The sequence below is a fragment of the Aedes albopictus genome, chromosome 1, assembly GCF_035046485.1.
Source record: "Aedes albopictus strain Foshan chromosome 1, AalbF5, whole genome shotgun sequence".
NCBI lineage: Eukaryota > Metazoa > Arthropoda > Insecta > Diptera > Culicidae > Aedes > Aedes albopictus.
In genome coordinates, this window is record NC_085136.1 from 299,257,482 (window position 1) to 299,284,907 (window position 27,426).

Here is a 27,426-nt window from a genome sequence, read left to right on the forward strand (position 1 = left end):
ATCTTGACTTGACTCATGAAATGCCAGAGGGACTACAAGTTACAATTGGATGTGTAATGTTACAGTTCATTGTGAGAATAAGTATTGTTACTGTCAAGAGCTAAACTTCACGACAGTTTGGACGACCCTGGATATCCCAGAGGTTCATAACAATATATATGTAGTAGACTTCTGGTTGTTCCAATCACCGTGATCGATTATGAAATGATTGTAGACCTTAAGTTCTGCACGATAGTTTGACTGACCTGGAATATTCCCGTAGTATCTCTAAATGGCATTTGAGATTTCAAAAGCTTCACGGATCTCAGCAGATTGTACAATACTAGTATTTATGGCGAAAACACATGAAGTTATTCTTGTAGATTTGAAGGACTTCATTATATAACAGATTGGACGACCCTGATGTCCCAATGGTTTATAATAAACAAGTAGAGATTGCTCCAGGACATCTTTAGATGGAGCCCCACAGAAATCCTTGGAAGATTCCCCGGTAGAATTTCTGGAGCAATCTAAGCAGGTATTTTAAAAGGAAATTCTGAAGGAATGCTGCTAGATTGATTTGTCTTTATTAAAGAGACTTTCAGCCCTTGGCTGGTTCGTCTCTCTGCTCCTAGATAAATTGCATAATTAATCCACGCATTCTTAGGAAAAATCATGTATATTTAAGTTCACTTGGATGCACATGAAAGGAGCGGCCCGTTTGACACAAACTTACGTCTTCTATTACAAATAAAGTCGAGCTAGCAATCGCTAAAGCCGAAGCGAGAGATAAAACATATGTAAGTAAAATAATGAACTGGATTCGAACTCTGGTCCGCTGATTGAGAGGCGCGTATTATACCTCTTGGTTGTATCACCGAGTTGTAAGACAAACGATAACTGTAAAACTGTTTCTACCTTTCTGGTCAGACAGGTTTGTTGACATCTTGTGCAACCAACTCGAACTTACATGATAGATGTAAAATTTAGTCAAATTTGCCATTCAATCATGAAATGTTTACGCACGTTTATGGTTTACGTCACGTGTAAATTCCTTATTTTGCGGGGTAATTCTAGGAGGAATTATTTTGGAAATCCATGCAGAAATTTCCGGATACATCCCTCTAAAGGAATACCTGTAGAAATTCCTGGGAAAAGCCCTGCAGGAATACCAGAAAGGTTTATTTATAATCCCAGTAAGAGTTTCTGAAGGAATCTCATGAAAATTTCTAGAGGTAAATACCACATGAATTCCGCCTGGAAAAACTTCTAGGAGCATATCTGAAGGTATTCTTATAAAAATCCTCGAAAAAATTCCAGGAAGAATTCCCGGAGAATTCCTATACCAGCAGAAATGTCTGGATGAATCTCAGCAAACATTCCTGGATAGATCGCAGCAAGAATTCTGGAGAAATCCTACCACGAATTCCTGAAGGGTTTCCAATACGAATTCTAGGAGGAATCACAGGAATAATTTGTGGTGGAATAATAACTAAAAATCAGAAAGAAAACGCTGAGAGACACCTTTTGAGGATATTTTGGAGAAATCCCTGAAAGAACCCTGGCAGCAACTCCTGAAGCAACTTTGCCGGAAATCTACAGCATATACATACCTTAGCATGAATTCCTGTAGTAATCCCAGCAAGCAGTCGTTCATAAAACACGTAGATCGTATTTTGGTCATCTCAAACCCCCTCCCCTCAGGAAGACTTTCGTTCATACACAAATTTCTATGAAGCGTAGACTTTAGCCAGACCCCGTTCCCCCTCTCCAGCCTGAAGGTCTTCCTGTAGGAATCCCTAGAGGCATCTCTAGAAAGAAGAAGAAGAAAATTTGCCTTTTTCATTTTGGTTCAGTTGAAGAAGTTATGTTTGGGGATGTCTGACTTATACTCACATCAACAGACAACGCTTGTTCTGTTCCAGCTATAACTAAACAGAAGAATCTTCCAGCAATTTAAAACGATAATAGTTTAAGGACTTAAAATCCCTGTTTAACATTGCACCAGAACCTCAAATGAATAATTCGCAAGAAGGAAACTTCTATCTATAGTGTAAATTTTATTATGTTCTTGCTCACTTGTAAAGCTTAAAATAAGAAGGTTCAGTTTTTACCGAAATATCAGAAATTGACATTACCGATAATCAGTAAACTTGATTTTTATGACGAAAGTTCGGTATAAATCAGGTTTTGCAGAACCGGTTCGGCGTTTTGGATTACCGAGATGAAAATTCAAGTTTAAGTGTGTAGGCCACGTTAGGTGCTAGGGAGCATCCATTTTTGGCCTATTTTCCCATACCATTATACATGACACGTAGAGACTGCCCTCCCTCCTTAACTGTTACGTCATTTATGGACGGTCCTTAAGGAAGATGAGATGTGTTGATTGAAAAGATATTGGGCCGTTTTCAAAAGTAACACGAGATTTGTTCATTATGTAATTTATAATGACGCCAAAAACCTAAACAGATTGTAAAATAACAATGCTTACAAAATGGAGGTCTTGCCATAGGAAGGAGAGGGGGTTGAAAATAGGCATTTTTTGTGTGACGTAACTGATTCCTCCAAAATTTCCAGAAGCCGGGGACCGGTGCGTATACACTATAGCGATCACACGTTCGCTTCATAAGTGGAGGTCATGGGTCTCCAGTTGCTCTTTCTCACGAGAGCGGCTCATAGCTCTAAGGGGCTGTCCATAAACCACGTGGTCATGAGGGGGGGGGGGGGTTCGGCCAAAGACCGTTTTGTATGGACGAATAAAAAAAATTGTATGCACTAATGACCACGCGGGGGGGGATTGAGAACTCCAAAAAAAATGACCACGTGGTTTATGGACAGCCCCTAACGGGCCTAGAAACTTGGATATCGGTGAACCGAAACTCATAATGGACGACCCCCAATCGGACTGGAAAAGGAACAACAGCCACACATCAGCATCATCGTGCAAATCTTACTATCATGAGCAGGGTAGAAGAGTGAAGGCAGCAAAAAAGCACTAGTTCGATATAGTAGAATAGAATACATTTAGGCGCTGTACAAAGTGTAATTGCACGTAGTGCCCTAGTGGACTAGTAACTATAAATAAGGTTAAGTCGTTAAGAATTTTCAAAAATCCAGAAGCCCGTCTAAATTTTCTGGGAATTACACGATACTCATCCAGAGATCTTCATCAATATTTGTATGACACATATACATTTTGTTCCACACGCTATATTTGAGAATAAATAAGTTCTTTCCATGAAAAAAAGTGGAGTGGTTTCCAGTAAGCCTAATGGTTTAGGCTATGGGTCGCCAATCCGGAGACGGCGGGTTCGATTTCCGTTCCGGTCGGGAAAATTTTCTCGACTCCCTGGGCATAGTGTATCATTGCTTGCCTCACAATGTACAAATTCATGCAATAATGGCAGGCAAAGAAAGTCCTTCAATTAATAACTGTGGAAGTGCTCAAAGAACACTAAGTTGAAGCGAGGCAAGCCAAGTCCCAGTGGGGACGTAGAGCCATCAAGAAGAACAAGAAGTTTCAGAAGGGTAACGATACAACTTGGAAGAGTCAAGGTACCAGCTCCGCTGGTCACTTAAATTTCGCTGGCAACCCACTGGTGAGTTGCGATTAATAGTTGTCATCACGCATTTAATATCTTTAAATATAACCTTGTTTGTTTATTGTAAGTACTGAAATTCATCGAATATTCGTTTCAAATGTTATCCTCAACACTCATCTCTGTTGAAGAATCCTCCGATATTTCCGCAATCTTTCGTTTCTTTGATATATTCGTACAGTTTCCGTGTCAATGGATAGGGCTCACTCGCACAGTCACCCAGATAGTCATCCAAATCCAGTGAAAATGCGTAGATTCCGGCCAGCTGTTTCTCTTTGACAAAGTTAACCTTCTCCTGCAGCGATTGTTCATCTTCGTAGCCGATCCACTCGCGCCCCCGGTAGGTGTACGGACACTGGCCAACATCATCCCATAACTTTGGCCAGGGCGATTGTGCTATTGGCGAACGCGAAAGGAATTTGCGGCAAATTTCGCAGTATCCGAGATATCCGGCTTCGTGTGTGTAAGTGCCGGCTGGTCCTGGACCTGTCGTTCGTGAGCCGATACTGTTCTGTTGAGAATTGGCCAAGGTGTACGTTCTACCGAACAGCGCAACTCCCAATATCATTTTTCCCGGCGTACAACGATTGGACAGCATGTGTTGAACTCCGTCCCGTACGTTGATTCCACGGAAATTGCCCACGTCGTGGGAACGATCAGCCATGGGACTATGTACATCGGCGAAATTGTTCCACCATCCTCGCATATCGTAGCCAATGAGATGGACAAAGTGGGCAGCACTAAAATTAACAAGTGTAATCATTTGGAACTAGTTTGAAAATTGAAGCACAATTGAACTTACTCGCACAAATCTCCGATGTCGTATCCGATGGCCAACCTGGCTTTATCCAACGGTACCTGAACCGTTACCTCCCATCCTCGACCTCGTGACGTGAAAGCTCGCTTCAGCTCCTCCACCAAATAAATCAAGTTGTCTTTATCGTTGCTGTTTCCGCCTCGTTCAGGATTGCCCGGATAAAGCCACGCAATTTCCAGCCCATCAAAGCCATATTCTTCCAAGAAGTTCACCACACTTTGCACAAAGATCTTCCTTCGATCCCTGAAGGCAGCCATCTTGCTAAACTTTGCCCCGCCGTGCCCCCATCCTCCTACAGCGATGGTCGTTTTAAGCTCAGGATAGGTCTTCTTCAAATCAACGAACCGCCCGAACCCGTCCTGTACGATGTCGATCTCTCGCTGTAGCGGTACCAGCTTGTACGTATCTTCATCGATTCCGATAAAGTTGTAAACCACGTGTGTGCACAGATTTCCCGGTACATTCTCCACACGGTAGGATGCTCCTCCGGATCGGCCCTGTGACCAGGTCGTGTAGTGACATACCATTCGGCGAGAAGGACCTAACAAGTTTTCAAATATTTAAAAACTTTCATTCATTGATCGCCCATCTCACTTACCATCATCGATTGCCCTCACCGATGCAACCATAGCCAATACAGCCGTAATAAACAGCATCACATTATCTGTCGTAAATAGAGAGCGAAGGGGTAAGGTCATTATCACTCCAGCAGTAAACAGTGGGAAGCATAGCAACGGGATTCCCCTTTTCGTCATAAACCTGAATAAAAACAAGCTCCGCAAACTATCTCGTCTGACCGGCTACCGAAGTGTATCAGGTTATCGTTTGTAAACAAACCGCCCGTTAATGGAGCAGCGCGATATGTAACTGTAGGTAAAAACTTGTTTGCGGTTCCACTTACCCTTAAGCTCCATCTTGCCCGATGGGAGATCCTACTGTGGCCGGCATCGATCGGGACCGGCTGTTTTAAGCGATGATCGTTTGTGCGTACTCGCGGGAGCGAGTTTGGGCAATACTCTGGGATTGGGGAGTTTCCGACTGGAGCGAGTTCTCTCCACTTGAGACACGTTTGAAGAGTCTAAGAAACTCACGAGAATTTATGTTTTATAGCAGATTGTTTATGGTCACTGATTACAAATTGCGAAAAAGATCGTTGAGAACGAATGTGAGTGCTGAGGCAAATTAAAAGTTTGGCCTGATAAATTGGGTTTTCCAATGGTATTCACATTATTCCATAATCGGGATCTCCAACCCAAAATTAATCGAAATCAGAAAATTTCATCATTGGTGATGCCCGGGAATTATTGGGTTTCGATATCTATAACATTTTGAAAATTTACTAAATTATCATTTTTCAGCTACATAAATAATAATACATAATAATCAAACTTATTTCGTGCACTTAGGCTGGAACAAATCTCATTTTCTTCTTTTGTCACAGTGATCGTTGACTCGTCAAGGGGGAGGATGATAAATAATAAACGTTGAAAAAATACCCTAACAATTGGGCAAAATCACAAAATTCGTCGGATTTGCTAAGAAATTGTTTGGGCCACTCAAATTTCATCTTAAAATTTTAAAATTTCTTGAATAATTTATTTGTTTTCCCTCTCAAAATGTTGAATTCTGACCAACGTTTTCCGAAGTTGTCATAAGTAGAAATCGTAATTTAAGAATCTTTTGTTTGTTTGACCACCAAGACATAGTAACGCAATAAAATGGCGTTATACTCAAAGAAAAACCCTAATCAATCCACCTAGCGATGATGGTGCCTTTCTCGTGCCTTCGAAACCCTATTTTGACAAAACTCAAGTAACATGTTGATGAATATCGCACTTTCATACGTTTAACAAAAATCCATTTCATAACACCAAAAATCATATCGTTTATCTGGTTTTTTGTTTGCGCCTTAAACTCTTAAAAAACGCAATCTTGTATTTCCAGCCGCCATTTTGGATATAAGTCCGCCATCTAGGATATTCTGGTTGCCATTTTGGACTCCAGACTTCTTCTTCATGCCAGATATACTCATATTGATAGGTTCTAGAGAGCCTCAAACTCCAATAAAAAGCCGCCATTTTGTATAATCCGGTCGCCGTTTTTGAACTCCGGATATTTTTACCCATATTTCATGATTCTAGAGCCTAAACAGCCATCTTGAATTTGTAGCCGCCACGTTGGATTTTACACCGCTATCTTGTATATTGTATATTAATGGTTTTAGAGCCTAAAACACCATTAAATAGCCGCCATATTTAATTTGGAGCTGCCATCTTCGATATTATGGTCACCGCCATCTTGGATTTTAGACTGCCATCTTGGATATATTGGTCGGCATTTTTGGACCACCATCTTGCATATTGTATAGTTCTAGGGCCTAAAACGTCAATAAACAGCCCCCATCTTGAATTTTGAGCCTTTATTTTGGATTTTAGACCGCTATCTTGGTTATTATGGTCACCATTTTTGGATTTAGGACATCTTCCCCATACCAAATATACCCGTATTGCATGGTTTAGGTCTAACATGACATTTAACAGCCACCATTTTGAATTTTCAGCCGCCATCTTGAATTTTAGATCGCCATTTTTCGATATTTTAATCGCCATTTTTGGACTCCAGACATCTTTCCCATACCAAATAAACCCATATTGTGTGGTTTTAGAGCCTGAAACACAATTAAACAGCCGCCATCTTGAATTTGGAGCCACCATCTTAGATTTTAGACCGCCATATTGGATATTCTGGTCGACATTTTTGGACTCCAGACATCTTCCTCATACCAAATATACCCTATATTGCATGATTTCAGAGCCTAAAACTCTATGTAACAGCCACTTTGAATTTGAATTTTGAATTTGGAGCTGCCATTTTGAATATAGGGCCGCTATCTTGAATGTTGGGTTGACATCGTGGAATTTCTAGTCTCCAGTGTTAATTTGCGCACAAAATTCGTCACTGATCCGGACCATTTTTAATAGCAAACAATACGGTAAAATTCCGGTTCGATTTGAGCTATCCGAAAAATCGGCCAATGGGAAGTGCTTTTAAAGTGAGTGAACTTATTTTGCGCACAAACATACATACATACACACATACATACACACATACATACACAAATACAGACATCATCTCAATTCGTCGAGCTGAGTTGATTGGTATATGTGACTTGACCCTCGGAGCCTTCTATCGAAAATTCGTTTTTTGAGTGAGGTGCCCTCCGGTAGTTTTCGGGTTTCGGTTTCTGCTGCTTCCATTGTCCTGCCGGCGCCGAGGTCGACCCGTCCATGCCGGTCCCCTTCTGGCTTCCGGTTGGACGGCGCCCCGACTGTTGCAGGAGGTTATAGATGTCCGACCTTGGGGATCGTTGTGGCGTTTGATTTCTGCCGATCTCCTTCCGCTACAGTGTCCGACCTTGAGGGTCGATGTAGTCCCGGCGATGCCGGGGGGTCCGGGGTATTGATAACACAGCGCAACATTTTTTTGTCTCAAGAGCAAACTTATGTGTCTCTGACAGATTTTGGGCCGCTGAATCCGAACCCGGGCTCAGATTTGCTTCAACACGTCACAATTTTGAGCTATACCTCAATTTATAGGGCAAAATATGCGATTTTGGGCTTTTTTGACTGCAAGCCATTAAGCAAGGAAATATTTTTTTAAGCAATCAAATGGTTAATTGGTCAATTAACATCTAAATTAACGACTCATGCAAAATATTTCGTTTTACCTAATCAAATTTGATAGATTTAAGCATTTTATGTTAGTATGAAAACTTGCATGCAACTTTTGGAGGGTGACTTGTATGGGAAATACCGTACCTAACATAAATCGCTTAAAACTATCAAATTCGATTTGGTAAAACGAAATATTTTGCATGAGTCGTTAATTTAGATGTTAATTGACCAATTAACCATTTGATTGCTTAAAAAAATATTTCCTTGCTTAATGGCTTGCAGTCAAAAAAGCCCAAAATCGCATATTTTGCCCTATAAATTGAGGTATAGCTCATAATTGTGACGTGTTGGAGCAAATCTGAGCCTGGATTCGGATTCAGCGGACCAAAATCTGTCAGAGACACGTTAGTTTGCTCTTGAGACAGACCAAAAGTTAATTTTTGTTACGCTGTGTAATTTTGTGGTTTGGTGGTTCCGTGGTGGTGGGGCTCTGCCCGCTGGTGGTTCGTGGTGGTTTGGAGGATCGTTTTGCGGTACGACTTGTCACTTGGGTCCCAGGAAAGCCCGAAGGGCCCAGGGGGCCCACCGGGGGTTCTGGTTCGAGGTTCGTTGGGGTAGGCCTTGAGGTTGAGTGGGGATGGGACTTACCGCTCGGATCCCGGGAACCCGAGAGGTCCGAGGTGCCCACCGTTCCCGGTAGTTTTTGGATTTCGGTTTCTGCTGCTTCCATCGTCCTGCCGGCGCCGAGGTCGACCCGTCTATGCCGGTCCCCTTCCGGCTTCCGGTTGGACGGCGCCCCGACTGTTGCAGGAGGTTAAGGGCGGACGGGACGGTCGGGGAAATATCCGCCATTGCTCTGTTGCTACTAAGATGGTAATCTCAGATTCTACTTCATATTTTGCAACAAAAATCTATCACTGTGTATGCTCACTTGCAGTGCATATGCTGATTGTTTTTCAGCATCTTCAGTGCGATAGAACTCGAGATTACCATCTTCAAAATCGCGAGGCAAATTGTTAGAAAGAGAGGCAAGATAGGAAAAATAACACGGCGTCCCGTTTCACCTTAACTATTGATGTTCTCCTTCGGTTGTATGTTGTGTGAGTGCTCGTGACGGGGTCATTCTTTCCTCCTTGACGACCGGATTGATCGTGGTGTCGTGGTGGAGGGTGGATTGTTTGGAGTGGGACTTACCACTCGGATCCCGGGGAGTCCGAGCGATCAGAATGTTTCATCATGCTTAGTATCTTTTCATTTTCAGAACTTCAACTGTAGAACCCAAATTTTAAAAGAAATTTTTATAGAAATAATATCTTGTGACTATTAGATCAGGTAATCATTGGAGAATACACTACAGTCAGCGTGTCCCAACATTTCCAATATTTCCTAACGAATTGTTGAAAACTTAATAATTTTTCAATATAAATAAATAAAAATTATTGTTTTGCCATCTGATGTTGTTGATAAACCGACGGCAAATACCAAAATTACGTCTTGGTTACAAGCAGAAAAATAGGTAGAGAAGCGAATATGCAGTGTGTAGCCAAAAAATAAACTGGTATCCTATTGAACAAATCTACAAACTTTAACGATTGCCGTTTAAGTAAAGATGAGTATTGCAATCATTTAAAAAATGTGTATTTTCATCAAAAAAAAAATTAGTATCCTGAATAACAGTGTTATTAATTTTGATTCCTTGAATTTACGAAAATTGTTCCATTTTGGAATATCAGTTTGATAATGCCTAGTCAATGAATCGCCGCCATACATCTTTTTCTGATGCAGTATACGAGATTGGCACTTCCTTTGACGGGTTGATTGATCTGCTCAACGGCAGTTGCCAACACCCGAGTGATGAAATCAAAACAGTAAAAGTGTTGCCGCTCAGGCGGCTGTTCACTCTTCGAATCTCTATCTATTTTCTCTGATTACAAGACTTTGATAGTTTTTATTATTATTTTATTGTGAGTAGTTTGTTTTTGTCGTTTCAGTGCATATGTTTTAGTTTTTAAAGTCATGTTACCATTAGAATTTATTTGTTTTCTGAGTTGGAGAACATACCAGGTAACAAATAAGCAGTGAAAATTTCATTCATTCAGCTCTTTATGCGCCTTTACTGTAGGTCATTAAATGCTAATCTGCCGTATATGCGCCATAAGTGCTAATTGAATGCAGGTTTTGACCCAATATACGGTTGATTAAATGCTTATTCTTCCTATCCTAAAACAAAAATATTTCCCCCCTGCTCATTTCAGCCGCTTTATATCCCTTTCTCTTTTGATATATGTATTTCTCACTTTCCACTCTGCAACTTTTGAGGCTGTTGTTCTTTGCTGATCCAGCTGAAATTGAGATCCGATCTTTCGATCCTCTGGTTGATGATGTTGCTAATCTGCGCTACAGGATAAGCTATAAATTATCAGATAATGTGCGTTGATTTTTTGATCTATTTAAGGCTTGAGTACCACGCCGGTAGTTACTGTGTCCCGGACAAAGGCTCGGACTAGTGCTAATAGTCGAATCTACTACATGAGACACGATGGCATAAGAAACCAATCATGGATTTTTTTTGGAAAACATCTGTTCTCCCAATGATTTGCTTCGTTTTCAGCAATAAATAATAGGACACCTGAATAATAATGGGTCCTACAGTCGTGGCACATAAATTGAAAAGTTAAAGTCTGTAGCAATTTTAGCATCACTCATCTCTCTTGGCAGTTTTATGGCAATAAAGCAGCAGTTTTAATGCTTGTTAACCAAAACACATCGTGCATTTGAAATGCTATATAACGACTGTCAGATTTTTAACGGCATTTAAAATGCTAATATAGGGCAACTTAGTAGTCGAACTGCCATGATATAATGCAGTTTTTAAGCTGGAATACGGCCTATTTAAATGCTTATTGGTAATCTGGGTGCTTTTTGGTCGCGGTGACTTAGTGTAACTAGTGTAATTAGTATTCTCTCGCTATACGACGAATAAGATTCAAATCACATGGGCTTCGATTGAACCCTGAAACGCATTCAAACTCTTATGATACACCCTGGTGCACTCTGGAAAGCTCCTCTCAGCCCGTTGAAACTCTTAGAAATATCACTAACCTCCTCCCCAAACCCTCTGTAACCACCTGATCAACATGTGAAAACACTTTAAACCATGAAACCCCCCTCAAACTCTCATGAAACTCGCTGGGAAGCTGCCTAAATCGCCATTAAAACAGAAATAACTCCGAAACAACCCTGAAACGCCTTACAATGGCTTGGAACCAAACCTCACTGAAACTCCCTTGAAACCTTGAAACCTCCTGGTACCCCTGGAAGGTTCGCCGTAGAGTGCAGCGAGCTCGTGGTTCAATCTTCGATGATCTTAAGCTCCTGACGCTCAAAAACTGACACTGAACTTTGCTTCAGTGATCCATTGGTAACACATAAGTTAAAATCTGGGCTACTGAAGTGATTATTAGATGAAAATCGATCCACATTTGGATAAGCTAGCGTAAGGATGCGTTAACATTTGGGTTTCACTCTCTTGGTGAACTTAAGGGAATTCAATATCTGGACGAAATGACAGGATCTAGATGTTCAGTGAATATTTTTCAACTATACTGAGGAATCATGCACGGAAGTGCCGTTGAGTGTTGTCCAGTGATGCACACCAGGCTTCACTGGCGTTTTGCAATATCGGTTTCACATTGTATATTTTGTCGAGTCTTATACTTTTTCTAGTAAATTATATAAATTCTATAACTCGCTGTTTAAGTTAGGCAATATTTTACATGAGCATGAGCATGAGCATTGGTGACCGTACACTTCGTAGTTGCTACTCCGTGATTGACCTGAGCTAGCGAAATTGCACAGAGAACCAATTGGTTGGGGCTTGGGATTTGCCACCATCCTCAATGAACACGTTTCGAGAGCTCAAACTTTATTGGGTCAATAACGGCGCTGGCCACGTCCTTACGGTCTACCGAGGAAGGGAAAGGAATGTTAGTTCGACAACTGTTGCTACTAGAGGTTGTATGTACTACTGGACCCTCCACAGTTGTCACGGGAAGGAGTTTTGTTAGTAGGGAGGGATTGATAGTTACATAGATCAGGGATACACTTTGGTAAGCGATGCGATCCATGCAACCGTACAGTATACACACAAATGTGTCACCTTACAATTTGGAAGAATGGTGAGACCATGAACATTTTAAATTAAAGTTTATGGAATGAAAAAGATTTTGCGTCACCTCGCAATTGAGAGCACTGGTGAACCAATATGCTACTTGCCATGAAATCGATATATTGAAACAAAATATTGTGCCGACACTAACAGTGACGGACCGCACAAACTTAGGCAAAATACTGACGCATAATTACGGATCAAATCAGTGTGGCCAGCACCGTAAGGTGCCGAACTGCACAAAAATACAGGAGAATTTTTTAAACACAAATTTAATTGAAAAATTTGGCCGACACTTGAAGTGACGAACTTTGCAGTTTTGTTGAGTAAATATATAAAGGATAATTTTAAACTAAACTAACAGATGAATTTACTGCATCTTTCAAAGAAAAACAAAAGCTTGTTCACCGATCATCAATCATTCATTCGAGCACCCGTCGACCTATCGCTAAAACGATACAATCTATTGTTTTGATTTTCACGCGAGACAATAGCGAACGCGATCGATTATGCTGTCATACTCATCCCTTACAGGAGCGATGCATGCACAGCAAAGAACAACACAATACTCTTTAAGTTAGGCAATATTTTACACAACACAAACATTTATTCCGCATTACAACATTAAAGCCCAGGTTAATCATCATCATTAAATCGACTTAATTTTATTCATACTTAAAAACTACCAACAGATAAAAAGGTTGTTCGATCGTGGCATGTAAGTTGTGTTGTTTTGATGATGAACTGATTGAAACTGAACTTGAATAGGTGTCGGTATTGTCTTTTCATGTGCAATGAATTCGTTTTTCTCTCTTTAGGTTTAGGTGCTTTCATTCGTTGGATGCAATATCTCGCGGATAAAGAGCAGCTTTCTTGACGTCATCGAACACTCGCAAAAGCATCCCTTGCCTTTTTAATCCACTTGATCATTCTCCAAGTTATTAGTCAGTTCCAAGTCTTGAAAACATATTATGTTCTCGTAAACCCAACACGAGCAAAAACTCCAGTACCTAAAACTGGCCAAATGAATGATTTCGTGAAAAAGTGTTTTAAAAAGTGTCATAAAAATACACCATAGAAAATGGTCATGATATCATGACTCTTTTTTCGTAATACAATCACAGCGTTACGATTTAAATAATTGTTGAGGGAGAATGGCAAATGAGGTTCTAGCACTATGAACTTGGAAGCATGATTCATGATTCTACAGAATAATTCAGTATTTATCATTTATAATCCATATTTTATTGACGCAAAATGGCGAGCGATATCATAAATTCATGACTATGAATATAAATCATTAAAACACACATGAAACTGACAAGATTTATCATATGCATCGTACCTAGATGTAGGCCATTGTTGCTTACTTTGTTGTCACTTTATTCGTACGCAGCAGCTGTTATGTCATTGTTTGCGCGATGAATGAAAGTTCGCTGAAAGAAATTAATACAGTACACAGGAAAATTAAATGTATATAAAAATTAATTCAAAATAGGAACTTATCCGGGTTTTCACAAAATAACAGTTTTCAAATAACAAAGACTATCGGTTTTCTAGCGCAATGTCAGTCACTCACCATGAAATATCACTCATATTTTTTAGGCATGAAAATCACCCCATTGTGACCTGCTACCTTTAGCTGACCTAATTACATGTAAGAATTAATCATGTAAAACCGATCGGACCAAGGAAATCACGAGTGTTTACGTCATTTTTCACATAACTTTGACGTGATTACTTTTTGGAGTATACACAGCTAATCGCGTTCGGTAATTTTTACCGAAATCTCAACTGCTGAGCGTTTGGTAACGGGTTTTTAACGAAATTCTGTAAAAAAATACCAAATTCCGGTAAAATCTTATCGTTTATCTATCAAACTCTAACGAAGTTCGTTTTTTTTTAAAAGACACGGACAACGTCTTCAGTTTTCGGCTGTACAGACTGTTTTAAACTTAACATTAGACAACGGACAACGGAGCATGCACCAGTTGAAACGGGGAAGAAACTATTCTCACGAAAAGTTTCAACGCTCGAAGCGGGAATCGAACCCTCACCCCATAGCATGGTGCGATTATAAGCTTGAGGTTGCAAGCTTTATCGACTTTTTCCTGTAAAAAAAATTTAACGGTTGAGATTTCGGTAAAACATTATCGAAGTCGGTGAGTTTTTCCAAGTGTACAAGAATACACTACACTACCAGTTGGTTGATACTACATTGGAAAGAGCATATTTAATTTTCTGAAGAAAGTAAAGAAGATCATTCATTAAAAATACTTTTTTTTAGATTCTATCGTTTATTAATCGGTAATCCGATCGGCAGTAATCTCGTTCACTGAGTATCTCAGTCGGTTTTACCTTAATCTACAGTCTATCCTAGTAACTGAAATTCAAACAAATCTTCACGACTCGTTTTCCTGTTCACCCGCCTTTCCATCCAGCATGAAATCCTTAACCGTTTTCACCTCGCTGCGACACTCGGCCCGATCGGCATTTTCAGTCCAATCGCAATCATTGGACACCGTGTGGAACGCGGTACCCGGTTTGCAGCTAAATTCAATTGGTTGCCCATGAACACAGCGATAGTACTTGGCGCAGTACGCCGACGCTACGTAGTCCTGTCCATTCGAACAGTCAACATCGGCAGCATCTTCAGCGTCACCACCACTCGGGGCTGGAGCGGGTGCAGGAATTGGCACCGGCGCTGGTTCCGGCTGACGGTCTTCGTCTTCTTCCGAGCTATCCGGAGCAGGGGTTGTGGTTGTAGTCGTAGTGGACTTCCGCGTTGTTCGCTTGGATGCGGTTGTGGTCGGTTTTGGCCGACGAGTCGTGGTAGTAGTGGGTCCTCCAGCTAGGGGAACCTCTTGGACTGAAGATTGCGTCGATGGTGGTCGATTCCATTCAGGCTGGAAAGAATTAGATTATAATGTTTGTCATTGATATTTAGTCTATGGTTTTGTTATAATACCCTTGGAGTGGTTGTAACTGTAGGCTCAGGAACGGTATAATCCTTCATGTGATCATACAACACCTTCATCAAAGCATTTTCCGGGCCGCATAATCCTCGGAAATCATCCATATCAATGGCCCAAGTCATAGCTCCAGCGTACCCTTTTTGCTTGATCCATTGCATTTTATGCTGCAGCGATTCTACGTCTTCGTATCCAACGAACTGGGTGTCCTTATATGTGTACGGGCAGAGACCCACGTCGTCCCACTTCTTAGTCCATCCTTTCTCCTCATCTTGAACTTCTGTGCAGATCTGCAATTCAAGACTTCAGAAATGTCTCGTAGATGAAAATGAATTGCAGTAATTACCTCATAATAAGCCAAAAAGCCACTAGCATTGGTATATGGACCAGGAGCTCCACCGCCGGCTTCCTTGTTGATGTATGATCCAAGGGTGGGATTCTTTGTACTGGCACTCAAAGTGAACGTTCTGCCGTAGAATGGAACGCCGATAACCAACTTGCTCGGTGGACAACCATAGTTGACCCAGAGCTGAACTCCGTCGTTCTACCAAATAACAGTAATCAGATTATCTACAGTCAATATAATATAGCCACTACTTAAACTTACGACATTCAGCTTTTCGTACGCCCACTGATCATGAGGGCGCTTGTACAGAGGGCTATGCACATCGGCAAATCCGGCCCAGTTGCCTCTCAAATCGTACGTCATGCAGTGGATGGCATCCAGGTTCTCACACAACTCCGGAACGTGATAGCCCTCCTGCAATCGAAAGTTCGCCACCGGTACGGCCATCGTGATCTCCCATCCTCGACCTTCCCGATCGAACGCCCTTCGCAGTTCCTCGACAAAATAGAAGAACTTATCCTTGTCGCTGAAGCTGCCTCCTCGATCGGCAGCCCCCGGGTACTCCCAATCCAGATCGAATCCATCAAAGTCGTACGCCTTCATGAACTGCACCACGCTGTCAATGAACGAGTCACGCCTTTCCTTCACCGCCACCATCTGTGAGTATTTCTTCCCGCCTTCTGCCCAGCCCCCAACGGCGATCATAAACTTCGCATTGGAATATTTGCTCTTCAAATTGGTGAAGTTCCGGAATCCATTCTGTTCCAAATCCACTTCTGGATCGATCACCAGCACCTTATAGTTGCTGTCGTCCACCCCGATGAACGAGTATATAATGTGTGTGCACATCTCTCCGGGAATGTCATCGATCGTATACCGGCCGACGTCCGGTCGATAAATGGCCCAATTGCTAAAATAGCATACGATTCGTGCCTGCTGTTGACCTTGCGCTGCCGCAAACGGAAGCACCAGTGTCGTCATCAGTGCCGCCGTCGCCACCAGACAAAGAAGCGTTTGCCGCGTACCTGAGGTGAATTAAAATTAGGTTTGGATCAGTGTTCGTTTGGAATGTTGTTTAGGTTGTTTGGGCTCAATGTACGAAAAATGTGTCTCAGATGGGTAAGTGGATACGTAGCCCTTCCAACTTGATAAAGTTACTGAATTAATTGTTTTTGTTTTGAAAGAGAATTCAACCATTACTAATCGTATGCAATCCGATGATTGTTACCGAAAGTTACCTCAGAAAGACACATGGTCACTATTGTGAGGGTCACGTGGTGACATTCGGCGGTGGAAAAAAATCAGCAAGGGATAAGATCAAGCAATTTCAGAATATCAGAGCACCTTTTATAGACACCTGTGCCTATAGTGGACCACCTAGAGAAAGTAGTTTTGAAAGTTACCAAGAGTTATGATCGACGTTCAATGACTTCCGAAGATTTTGAATCCATGCAAGTTACTCTCAATATCTGTAAATATAAATCTTGATCCTTTAACTTAAACAGCTTTGCAAGTTTGACTTTTTACGTGAACGTTTACCAATGCAACCTGTATCAAAGAAGAATGACTTTCAACTTGGTAAGATTTCACCAGCTACCGCCTTCAGTTCTAGATAGTGCTATAGACTACCCATCAGACTGAAGCTCCTGTAGGGGTAGCGATATGTACTTACTACACCATTGCCAGCTGTCTCGACCTCATCCAGTACTCCGACCTCCACTATACCAACCGCGTGGGATGCTGTTAGCTTCACATCCTCTATCGACTAGCCATATACCACGAGGGTAATATCATCGGCAAAGTCAACCAGCTTTACGTCCGGTGAAAGTGCAAGCCTTAATATGCCATCATATGCCTCGTTCCATGACACCGGACCCATGATGAACCCCTGAGGTAGCCCATTGGTGATATTGTAGCACCTCTCTCCTTCTTGGATATCGTAGGATAACACCATGTTCTGACAGTAGCTCTCCAGTATCTGTCGTAAGCTATCTGGGAATTCTAGGTGGTGAATGGTACACGCGATGGCGACCCAGCTGACGCTGCTCAATAGCGGATTCCCCTTTGCTTCTTTCGAAGTGCTATCTCGGCCATTTTGGTTACAGTCCGAATAGTGTCCATCGACCCTTCCGGAAACCGAACTGGTTATCCGGGAGCCCAGAGTAATCTGGTGTCTCGGGATAGACCGTCGGCCTCAATAGAATGATCTGCTGCACGAGTTAGCCGGCGATGTTCAGTAGACAGACAGGTCTGTATGCCGACGGGTCGCCAGGTGATTTCCCGTGGTTGGGGTGCAAAATAAACCATCAAAACGGTCGGTCGTTAGTTTTCCTCAAAAAACCCAAGTTGTGTACCGTATTTTTCCAACTGGGAAGAACGCCTAAAGTGGTGGAAAATAACGTCAGAAGAACTCTCTACGAAAGGCTTGATTAATGTCCGAAATTCGCTACGTAAAAGGTCCGAACAAAATGGTCAACATCAACATTATATAAAACTTTGTATTAGCTGGGCACATACATTTATTTGTTCAACATCATTAAGACAAGACATAATCAACAATAGTACGCCACAATACTCGGTTTGTGGCTGCCACTCTCCATCCTCGGTCGCGCCCAATTCTCGCCAAGTCACGCTCCACCTGGTCCGCCCATCGTGCTCTCTGCGCTCCACGCCTTCCTGTGCCAACCGGATCCGTTGCAAACACCAGCTTTGCAGGGTTGTTGTCCGGCATTCTTGCAACATGCCCTGCCCACCGTATCCTTCCGGCTTTGGCCACATTCTGGACGCTCGGTTCGCCGTAAAGTGCAGCGAGCTCGTGGTTCATCCTTCTCCGCCACACACCGTTCTCCTGCACACCGCCGAAGATCGTCCATAGCACTCGTCGCTCGAAAACTCCGAGTGCTTGCAGGTCCTCCTCGAGCATGGTCCATGTCTCGTGCCCGCAGAGGATTTCCTCCACCACCTCGAAAGTATCCCCGTCTATCGTAACATTACTACCCAGACGGATCCGGTCGTGTTCGGTTCCGCCTACCAGCATGTACTTTGTTTTTGAGGCATTCACCACCAGTCCGACCTTTGCTGCTTCGCGTTTCAGGCGGGTGTACAGCTCTGCCACCGTTCCAAATGTTCTAGCGATAATGTCCATGTCGTCCGCAAAGCACACAAATTGACCGGATTTTGTGAAAATCGTTCCCCGGCTGTTGAGCCCGGCTCGTCGCATCACACCTTCCAGAGCAATGTTGAAGAGTAGGCATGAGAGTCCGTCACCTTGTCGCAGTCCCCGGCGAGATTCGAAAGAACCGGATAGTTCACCCGAAACCCTTACGCAGTTTTGCACACCATCGTTGCTTTAATCAGTCTAGTCAGCTTCCCAGGAAAACCGTTTTCGTCCATGATTATCCACAGCTCTGCGCGGTCGATATTGTCGTATGCCGCTTTGAAGTCGATGAACAGGTGATGCGTTAGGACCTGGTATTCACGGCATTTCTGGAGGATTTTCCGTACGCTAAAGATCTGGTCCATTGTCTACCGGCCGTCGATGAAGCCAGCTTGATAACTTCCCACGAACTCATTCGTTTTAGGTGACAGACGACGGAAGATGATCTGGGATAGCACTTTGTAGGCAGCATTCAAAATAGTGATCGCCCTGAAGTTCTCACATTCCAAATGGTCGCCTTTGGCAGATTACCCCTTCCTTCCACTCCTCCGGTAGCTGTTCGGTTTCCCAGATCCTGACTATCAGCCGATGCAGACAGGTGGCCAACTTTTCTGGGCCCATCTTGATGAGTTCAGCTGCGATGCCATCCTTACCAGCTGCTCTGTTGGTTTTGAGCTGGTGAATGGCATCCTCTACTTCCCTCAGCGTGGGAGTTGGTTCATTTCCGTCCTCCGCTGCACTGGCGTCGTCGTTCCTTCCGTTGCCGTGGGCTTCCGTGCCTACGTTCTCCACGCCGTTCAGGTGCTGATCGAAGTGCTGCTTCCACCTTTCGATCACCTCACGTCCGATCGTCAAAAGGCCTCCGTCCTTATCCCTGCATATTTCGACTCGCGGCACGAAGCCGTTGCGAGATGCGTTGAGCTTCTGATAGAACTACCGTGTTTCTTGGGAACGGCACAGCAGTTCCATTTCTTCACAGTCCGCTTCTTCCAGGCGGCGCTTTTTCTCCCGAAAAAGGTGGGTCTGCTATTTCCGCTTCTGTTTGTAACGTTCCACGTTCTGTCGGGTCCCTTGCTGCAGCATTACCGCCCTCGCTGCGTTCTTCTCCTCCAAAACCGTTCTACACTCTTCGTCGAACCATTCGTTCTGTCGATTCCGTTCCACGTACGCGATGGTGCTCTCGGCTGCGTCGTTGATGGTTGCTTTCACTGTACTCCAGCAGTCCTCTAGAGGGGCCTCATCGAGCTCGCCCTCGTCTGGAGTCCAAAATACGACCTCCTCTAGGGGTCCAAAATACGACCATTACCCTATGGACCATCTGAACTAGTTCGGCTTGGCCGATGATGTTGCCCTACTGGCCAACGGCGCTCTGACATGTAGAGTAAGTTCAAAGACCTGACCGAATCAATATGCATTTTACAAAGTTATACATCACTCTTGAAGTTTCCAAAAAGTATAAAATTTGGTACTTGCGCAATGTCACCGCTACGTGGCACTAAGTAGTATGCATTTTGACATGTTTGAACTCACAATCCTAAGGTCCTAGATAGTCCGGATCGTCAGCGAAGATGTTGAGAAGCCATATTACTCTCAAATGGTGGAAACGTATACAGTATTGTTCCGATTTTATCACGGCCTCCGCGCGTCAGTCCATTATTTTTCATTCATTTGCTGTTACATTTGAGAGCAAGTGCTCCCCCTCTTCTTTAAGATGAATGTTGAAGGCGCGTTTTGCAACGTTGAAAATATAAAATATGCGTATAGATTTTGTAGAAAATCCAACAGCATTTTTGAAAAGGGGCGTGATAAAATCGGAACAATACTGTAGTATGCAATTTTAACGCTGCGTGGCGCTTTTGCATTTTAACTGTAGATGTTTTCGGAGCCCATTTCTTATATAATTCTGTGGAGTACTTTCAGGGATTGCTTCTTCAGTTTTTCAAAAAATTTATCTTGTAATTTTTGTATGAATTTCTCCTTGGTGTTCCTTCAGGGATCTCTCCAAGAGTTTCCTCTACGATTCTTATTTGTATTCATATTGATGATACTCCAGGCAAATATTCAGATATTTCCCCAAGTATCCTAGAATCATGAGTGGAATTTCTGCAGAGAATTTTTCAGAAATTCAAAGATTACTTCAGAAAATTCTAGAAGGATTCCATCTGGAAGTCATCCAAGGATTTCTTCAGAAAGTCCTCCAACACATTTTCCAGAGGTTCTCCAATTACTCCTTCAGGAAGGCCCCCGAGTATTCCTACATGATATGCTCCAATATTTTATACATCAGTTCCTTCGAGGATTCTGTCAAAAAATGTTCCAAGAATCTGCAAAAATCCTTCAGAAATCCCTCCTCGTGTTCCTCCAGGTAATTTATCCAAGGAGTTCTTCAAGAATTATTTGGAAAATTCCTTATAGAATCCTCCAAGGATTCCTTGAGGAACACTAGAATGTATTTATGAATCTTTTGCAATATTTCTCGAGAATTTATCGAGAATTCAATTTATCCACGGAATATTCTAAAAATTCCTATGATTCATCCAAGAATTCCCTCATCCAAGAATTCTGCAGAAACTCCTCCAAGTTTTCGTTTAGTATTTCTCCAAACATTTTCTGGAAATTCTTCCAAGGATTTCTCAAGTTAACCAGGATACCTTCAGTTGATTTCTCTAAATATTCAAAGAAGCCTCCCAAGATTCATTCTGGAAATATTTCAAGGCTGTTAACAGGAATTCCTGCATAAATTCCAACAGAAATTTATCCCAGGATTCCCAAAGTGATTCCTTCACCTATTGCTTCAGGAAATGGTCAAAAAATTATTCAAAAGATAGCCTAAGGATTTATACAGAAATGTCTTCTTGGATCCATTCACGAATTCCGTCAATGATTCTTTTAGAAATTCTTTTAAGAATTTGTTCAGAAACATCCTATAATTTTAAGTTTATCCAAGATTTATTTGGAAATTCCTCCAATGATTCCGTCATGCGCGTTGGGAACGGTCGAGAACATCTCTCAATATTTCTTCTGAAATATTCGCATGTATTCTTCCAGGAATTCCTCCAAAGTTTTTTTTTTAGGAATTCCTCAAATGATTTCTTCAGAAAATAAGTCAAGGAGTTTTTCAGTAACTCTTCCAAATATTCCCTCAGGAATTCTTCCACGAAATCCTTCAGGGATGCCTTCATGAGTACCTTTACGAACTCCGCCAAAAATACCTTCAAGATTTTTTTTCCAAAAACTCTTAATACTCCGTGTATTTCGCGAGGCTCTCCTCAAAGATTTTGTATGGATTTCTTCAATGATTACACCAAGGATTGCTTCACTACTTCTTACAAGAGTTGCTTAATGAACACTTCCAACGATTTCTTAAAGAGTCTTTCCAAGTATTCTTCAGGTTTTCCTTCAGGCATTCATGCAAATGTTCCTTCTTCAGAAGTCTATCGTTTTTCGGGATTCCCGGAGAGAATCCTTCGAGGCATTGCTGCAACAATTCTTGAAAGTATATGCAAATGAATATTGGACAGACTCTTTAAGAAATCTTTGGAAGCGTCCTTTCCCCTGCTACACTGTTTTCGCATATCTTTTACATATAGGTACTAGCGTGGTTCAAAAAATCGTTTTTGCTCCACACCGCTTATTCAATTCGTAACCAGATTCTATGCCTTATCCCAAAGTTTGAGCTCATTTGGTTGAAAATTGAGACTGCACAAGCCCTTGTATGGGAATTACTATGGGAAAACGATGTTTTTCATTCAATCGACCGTAATATTTTCCCAAGTGCCCTAAAGCATCAGTTGACCCTTGGTACTCCTAGGTTACTCTATCAGCTACAACTTTGCCGAAGACCGCATCCAAATCGCATGCCTCATTAATTAGTTACCGATATTTATCCACAATCGAAATCGTTACTTATGATGGTAAACTAATCGGTGGGCATCACTGCATTTTGCAGTGAAACATAGTAGCCATGATTTCAGTGTGCTATCTTTGGCGCCATATGCAGCAATGTTGCTTACTGGGAAGCTGGAGGATCATTGCTAAAGTTTGCCCAGTTGGATACAAATCGATAACTAATTAATGAGGCGTCCGATTTAAATGCGGTCTTCGGCAAAGTTGTAGCTGATAGAGTAATCTAGGAGTATCAAGGGTCAACTAATCCTCTAGGGCACTTGGGGAAATGCTAGGGTCTATTGAATGAAAAACATCGTTTTCTCATAGTAATTCCCATATAAACTTTGAAGGGCTGGTGCAGTCTCAATTTTCAACCAAATGAGCTCAAATTTTGAGAGAAGGCATAGAATCTGGTTATGAATCGAATAAGCGGTGAGGAGCGAAAACGATTTTTGAACCACGTTAATAGGTACTGGCACACTTTTCTTTCCCCTAATGTTGGACGTAAATTGTTGTCCAACGGTTTCTTCAAAAACTCCTTAGATTCCAAAAAATTCCTACAAGGATTCCTTTTGGTGTTTTTACGAGAAAATCTTCAGAAATGTCTCTTTCATGTTTTTAAATGAATTTCTCCAAGCATTCTTCCGGGATTTTTTTCAAATGTACTTCTGGAGATTCCTGCAAGAAGTATTTTGGATTTTTTAGAGGATTCATACAGTAATTCATTCAATGATTCCTGCAGGATTTCCTCCAAGGATTTCATCAAAGCAAATTTCATATTGTTTCGGAAATTCCTCCAAGGGTTCTATCTGGAATTCCTCAAAAGTTTGCTACAGGAATTCCTGCAAGAATTTTTGTTTAAATAATTCTTGTTAGTTTTGTTTCAGAACTCCTCAGGGATTTATTTATCCAAAGATTTTTTAAGGAGTTGTTCCAAAAAATCAAATAGAAAAAAAAAACAAAAACCGTTATTCTCCTCATTTTCTACTCAATGCAAGCTAGTTTTTCGACAAAAATTAAGAACTGATTCTTATTAACAGGTGTAGACAGACTAGCGAATTGCCACCGCAAGTATTCTTCAGGAATATCTGCAGAGCATCTTTCATAAAGAGTGTATCGGAAATTAGTTGAAAATGTTCAGGATGCTGTAACTCCAAGGATGCTGGGTCATTAGACCGAAGGTCATTAGGCCGAAGGCCATTAGGCCGAAGGTCATTAGGCCGAATGGTCATTAGGCCGAATGGTCATTAGGCCGAATGGTCATTAGGCCGAATGGTCATCAGGACGAATTGAAAGTTAGCCGTTGTTTTTACCTTTTTCAACAATTTTCGACAAAAACTAGTTTAACAATGGAACTAGAAATAATAGCCTATGTTTTAAAGAAGGAAAAATTTATGAATTGAATATCAGCAGTTTCAGCGCCAAAAACTATTTCAGCAATGATACTAGAAAGAACAGCCTATATTTAAAAGAAGGAAAAATTCATGGGTAAAATATCAGTAGATTCAGCATCAATAAAGTATCTTCGTGCCTATCACACGATACACACATGCAAAATGGTCATTTGCAGAGGAAGCTCTCAGTTAATAAGCTGAGAAGCAGGCTTTGTCTCAGTGGGGACGTAACGGCAAGAAGAAGACCCAATGAACATTCGGCCTGATGACAATTCGGCCCAATGACCATTCGGCCTAATGACCATTCGGCCTAATGACCATTCGGCCTAATGACCTTCGGCCGAATGGCCTTCGGCCTAATGACCTTCGGCCGAATGGCCTGACACCAACTCCAAGTATGGTTGGTCTATTTCTTTCGGTTCTTTTATAAAATCTCCACTATATAGTCAAGTTTAGAATAGCCTTGAAAAATTTGGTAAATGTTTAGTATTATTGAAAATAAGATTGAATGAATACACCACACAAAAAACAATCTGTACAAAAAGCTATTTTAAACAAGTAAAAAGAAAATCGTATTAAGTACTGTTCCTTTGCATTCCACTAAGAATTTGCATCCTTTGACAGATACGTATTTCTACCTCAACTGTAAGGTCGTCTTCAGTGTCTTGTACTTGACTCGACACTGTACCAGCTAAAAATCTTCTGGAATTCCCTGAAATGCCTTTGATAATCCCCTGAAGCCCCGTTGGACCACAGATATTCCCCTAACAAGCCCATATTCATCATCATCATATTTTAATCATTTTAAGCGTTACTTTAACTTGTAGCAAATAGAGTTTGTACGGTGAAAAATAAGGAAAATATTAATTTATATTAGCCGTTAAGTACGCCGTACATCTCACTCAATAACGGCATTCAAATCTCTTATTTTCGATACAAAAATTCACAACATTTACAAAATAGTTACAGAAAATCACTTCTTTTTGGTTAAATTTTGACGGTCAGTTTTAAATATCCTCAATGGTTATACAATTCCATTCTTTGGTAGAACTACCACGTCAATAATTTGAAAACATGCTCAATGAAAAAATGCGAATTTTTAACTTTATATTTTTTTATTTGCGTAATCGTGCTTTAGAAGAGCATAAAAAACGGGGTTCCTCAAAAATGGCCTTTTTCAATTTTCAAGAATCGCGTCAAAAAGCAGTGCATTTTTTCCTTAATATATTAATATACCTTACCTACAGCAGGAGCATTCTAGAAAAAAAAATATATTTGCGCAAAAAAATAAAAAATCGTATAGGGTAAACGTACCAATAGTGGTGCTATTAGTAGCTGCTTGTAGTAACATAATTGAATAAAATTAATAATACCACAAAACAAAAAGTTTAAAAACGTTAATCGGTAGTTTTTCACTTAAATTTGCTAGGAAAAATGTAAAAACCATTGTTTATTTCAGTTTTTGCTAATAAATCACTTGCACCAACTATAGGTACACGGTTCCTATTATGGAGGTAAAATTTAACATTGGTTCCTATAGTGGCGCATCCCATTGAATTCTTATGGGACCCACCACTATAGGAACACTACCACCACTATAGGAGCAAAAAAGTTAAGGAAAATAATTGTTTAAAATAGGTTTTCCGGCAAATCTTGAACACAAAACTGAATTAATGATATTAATTAGGTATAATGCATCTATTAAAAATGTCATTTGCAAGCTTTTTGGTCGAAATAGTGCTAAATTGCCACTACCACCACTATTGGTACTACCTCCACTAAGGGAGCTTTTACCCTATTATCCCACAGTTTACGTAATTTAAAAATTTTAGAAAGTTGAAAAAAAAACATGTGTTTAATCTTTCCGATAAAAGTCCAAGATGATTAGTTTTAGTAAATCAGAATTGCCAATCCTTTTCCTACAGTATCTGTTGTGAATATTTCCTTCTAATTTATGATATACTCCTTAAAAAACAGGTATTTTTATGATGATTAACCTGGGCTTGTTGGGGGAATATCTGTAAATAAAAAGAAAATCGCGTTAAGTACTGTTCCCTTAAATTCCACTAAGAATTTGCAACCTTTGACAGATACGTATTACGACCTCAACTGTAAGGTCGTCTTCAGTGTCTTGTACTTGACTCGACATTCAACAAGGAACCGGATACTTACTGAACTTTGTAACGATTGATAGGCACAGAAGGCCCTTAACTTAACATGCTCCTTGAACTAAGTTGAAGAGATAGGTCATTTCTCAGTTGAAACATAGAGGAAGAAAGATACAGAGGATTCGATATATTACGAGATTTTTTTGGTTTTCATCCTACATTACGCAGAGCATCGTAAATTTGAAATAGGAATGCATTGATTTTACTAAGAAACGCTCTTATATAAAAATTGTAAATGTTAGCAAATCATTGTTAATTTATATTACGCGGTTTTGCCGAAACATACGTCAGTTCTCAAGAATAGCCCGTGCTTAGCATTAGCCAAGTTTTGTAAAACTGTAAGTGTGTGCTTTGCTTATAACAACTTTTATTCAAAGAATGGAAAACTATGATGAGAATTTTGATAGCCATAAATTAAAAAAGGGGAAGCCAGCTGTCTAGTTTGAGATTGTTTACGATACTCTCTTATCCATTGTGCATTTATTTTTCGCATTTGTCAAGCAACTACCATACTTCATACCACATCAAACCATGATCATAAATCTGAAAAGCTTTGCCTGTTTTTTTTTTGCACTCATCCAGTTTGACCTACAAAGATCCAGATCACATTTCGTTCTATAGCACAGAAACCCACATTTCGCAGTCGATGTTAATCCAAAATCTTCAAAGTACCGTTACCACGCAGCCCTCTTAACACTCCTCAAATCCATGGGGGGACACTTCGCAAAAACCCGTTAATTATTCATATTTTTTGCTCTCTTTGGTTTCTGGATTGGCTGGAGCTGGACACTTGTAATCAGGTTTTTTTTCGCACTGGTCCATCTTAATGGAGGAGAACACTTTGCCATTTCCGAATCCGCACAATAAACTTCAAACTTCTTTTCGATTGTTTTGTTTTCTTCGATGACCATTAATCCGTTGACCCTTATCGGGACACACCACTTATAATCGCAGCCAATTGGATGATCACAACACCGTATACGATCACTTACCGCCCATCCTGTTCGGTCGAAGACCTTTTCGCGATTAACCGATTCCATGCCGATCGGAAGGTGTATTTATACAGTTAAGCCGGGGCAGCACAGACAGGTGCTGCGCGAATAAAAGTGTCTTTGCAGTAGTGGCGTCAAATGGGGCCGAGTGCGGGTGGAACACCAGGTGATGTTTTATCTCTTCCAGTTCGAATTTTCTTGGGTTTTGTTTTGAGTTTGCATTTCTTTTAGACATGTGGTGGACATGCCTTTGATGAATTGTTCAGAGTTGT

General features: G+C 41.2%; 1 protein-coding gene across 1 annotated transcript; it reads right to left on the reverse strand.

Moving 5' to 3' along the window:
* Positions 1-3,626: 3,626 nt before the first annotated feature.
* Positions 3,627-27,205, reverse strand: LOC109409085 (endochitinase). The gene is made up of 10 exons (XM_062860611.1): positions 27,155-27,205; positions 15,817-16,580; positions 15,556-15,753; positions 15,206-15,499; positions 14,644-15,143; positions 7,613-7,751; positions 5,297-5,327; positions 4,994-5,059; positions 4,381-4,936; positions 3,627-4,318 (listed from the first exon to the last, which is right to left on the reverse strand). The coding sequence occupies exons 1-10, from the start codon at positions 27,159-27,161 to the stop codon at positions 3,688-3,690; spliced, it is 3,186 nt and encodes a 1,061-aa protein (XP_062716595.1). The 5' UTR covers positions 27,162-27,205; the 3' UTR covers positions 3,627-3,687.
* Between the last annotated feature and the right edge of the window lie 221 nt (positions 27,206-27,426).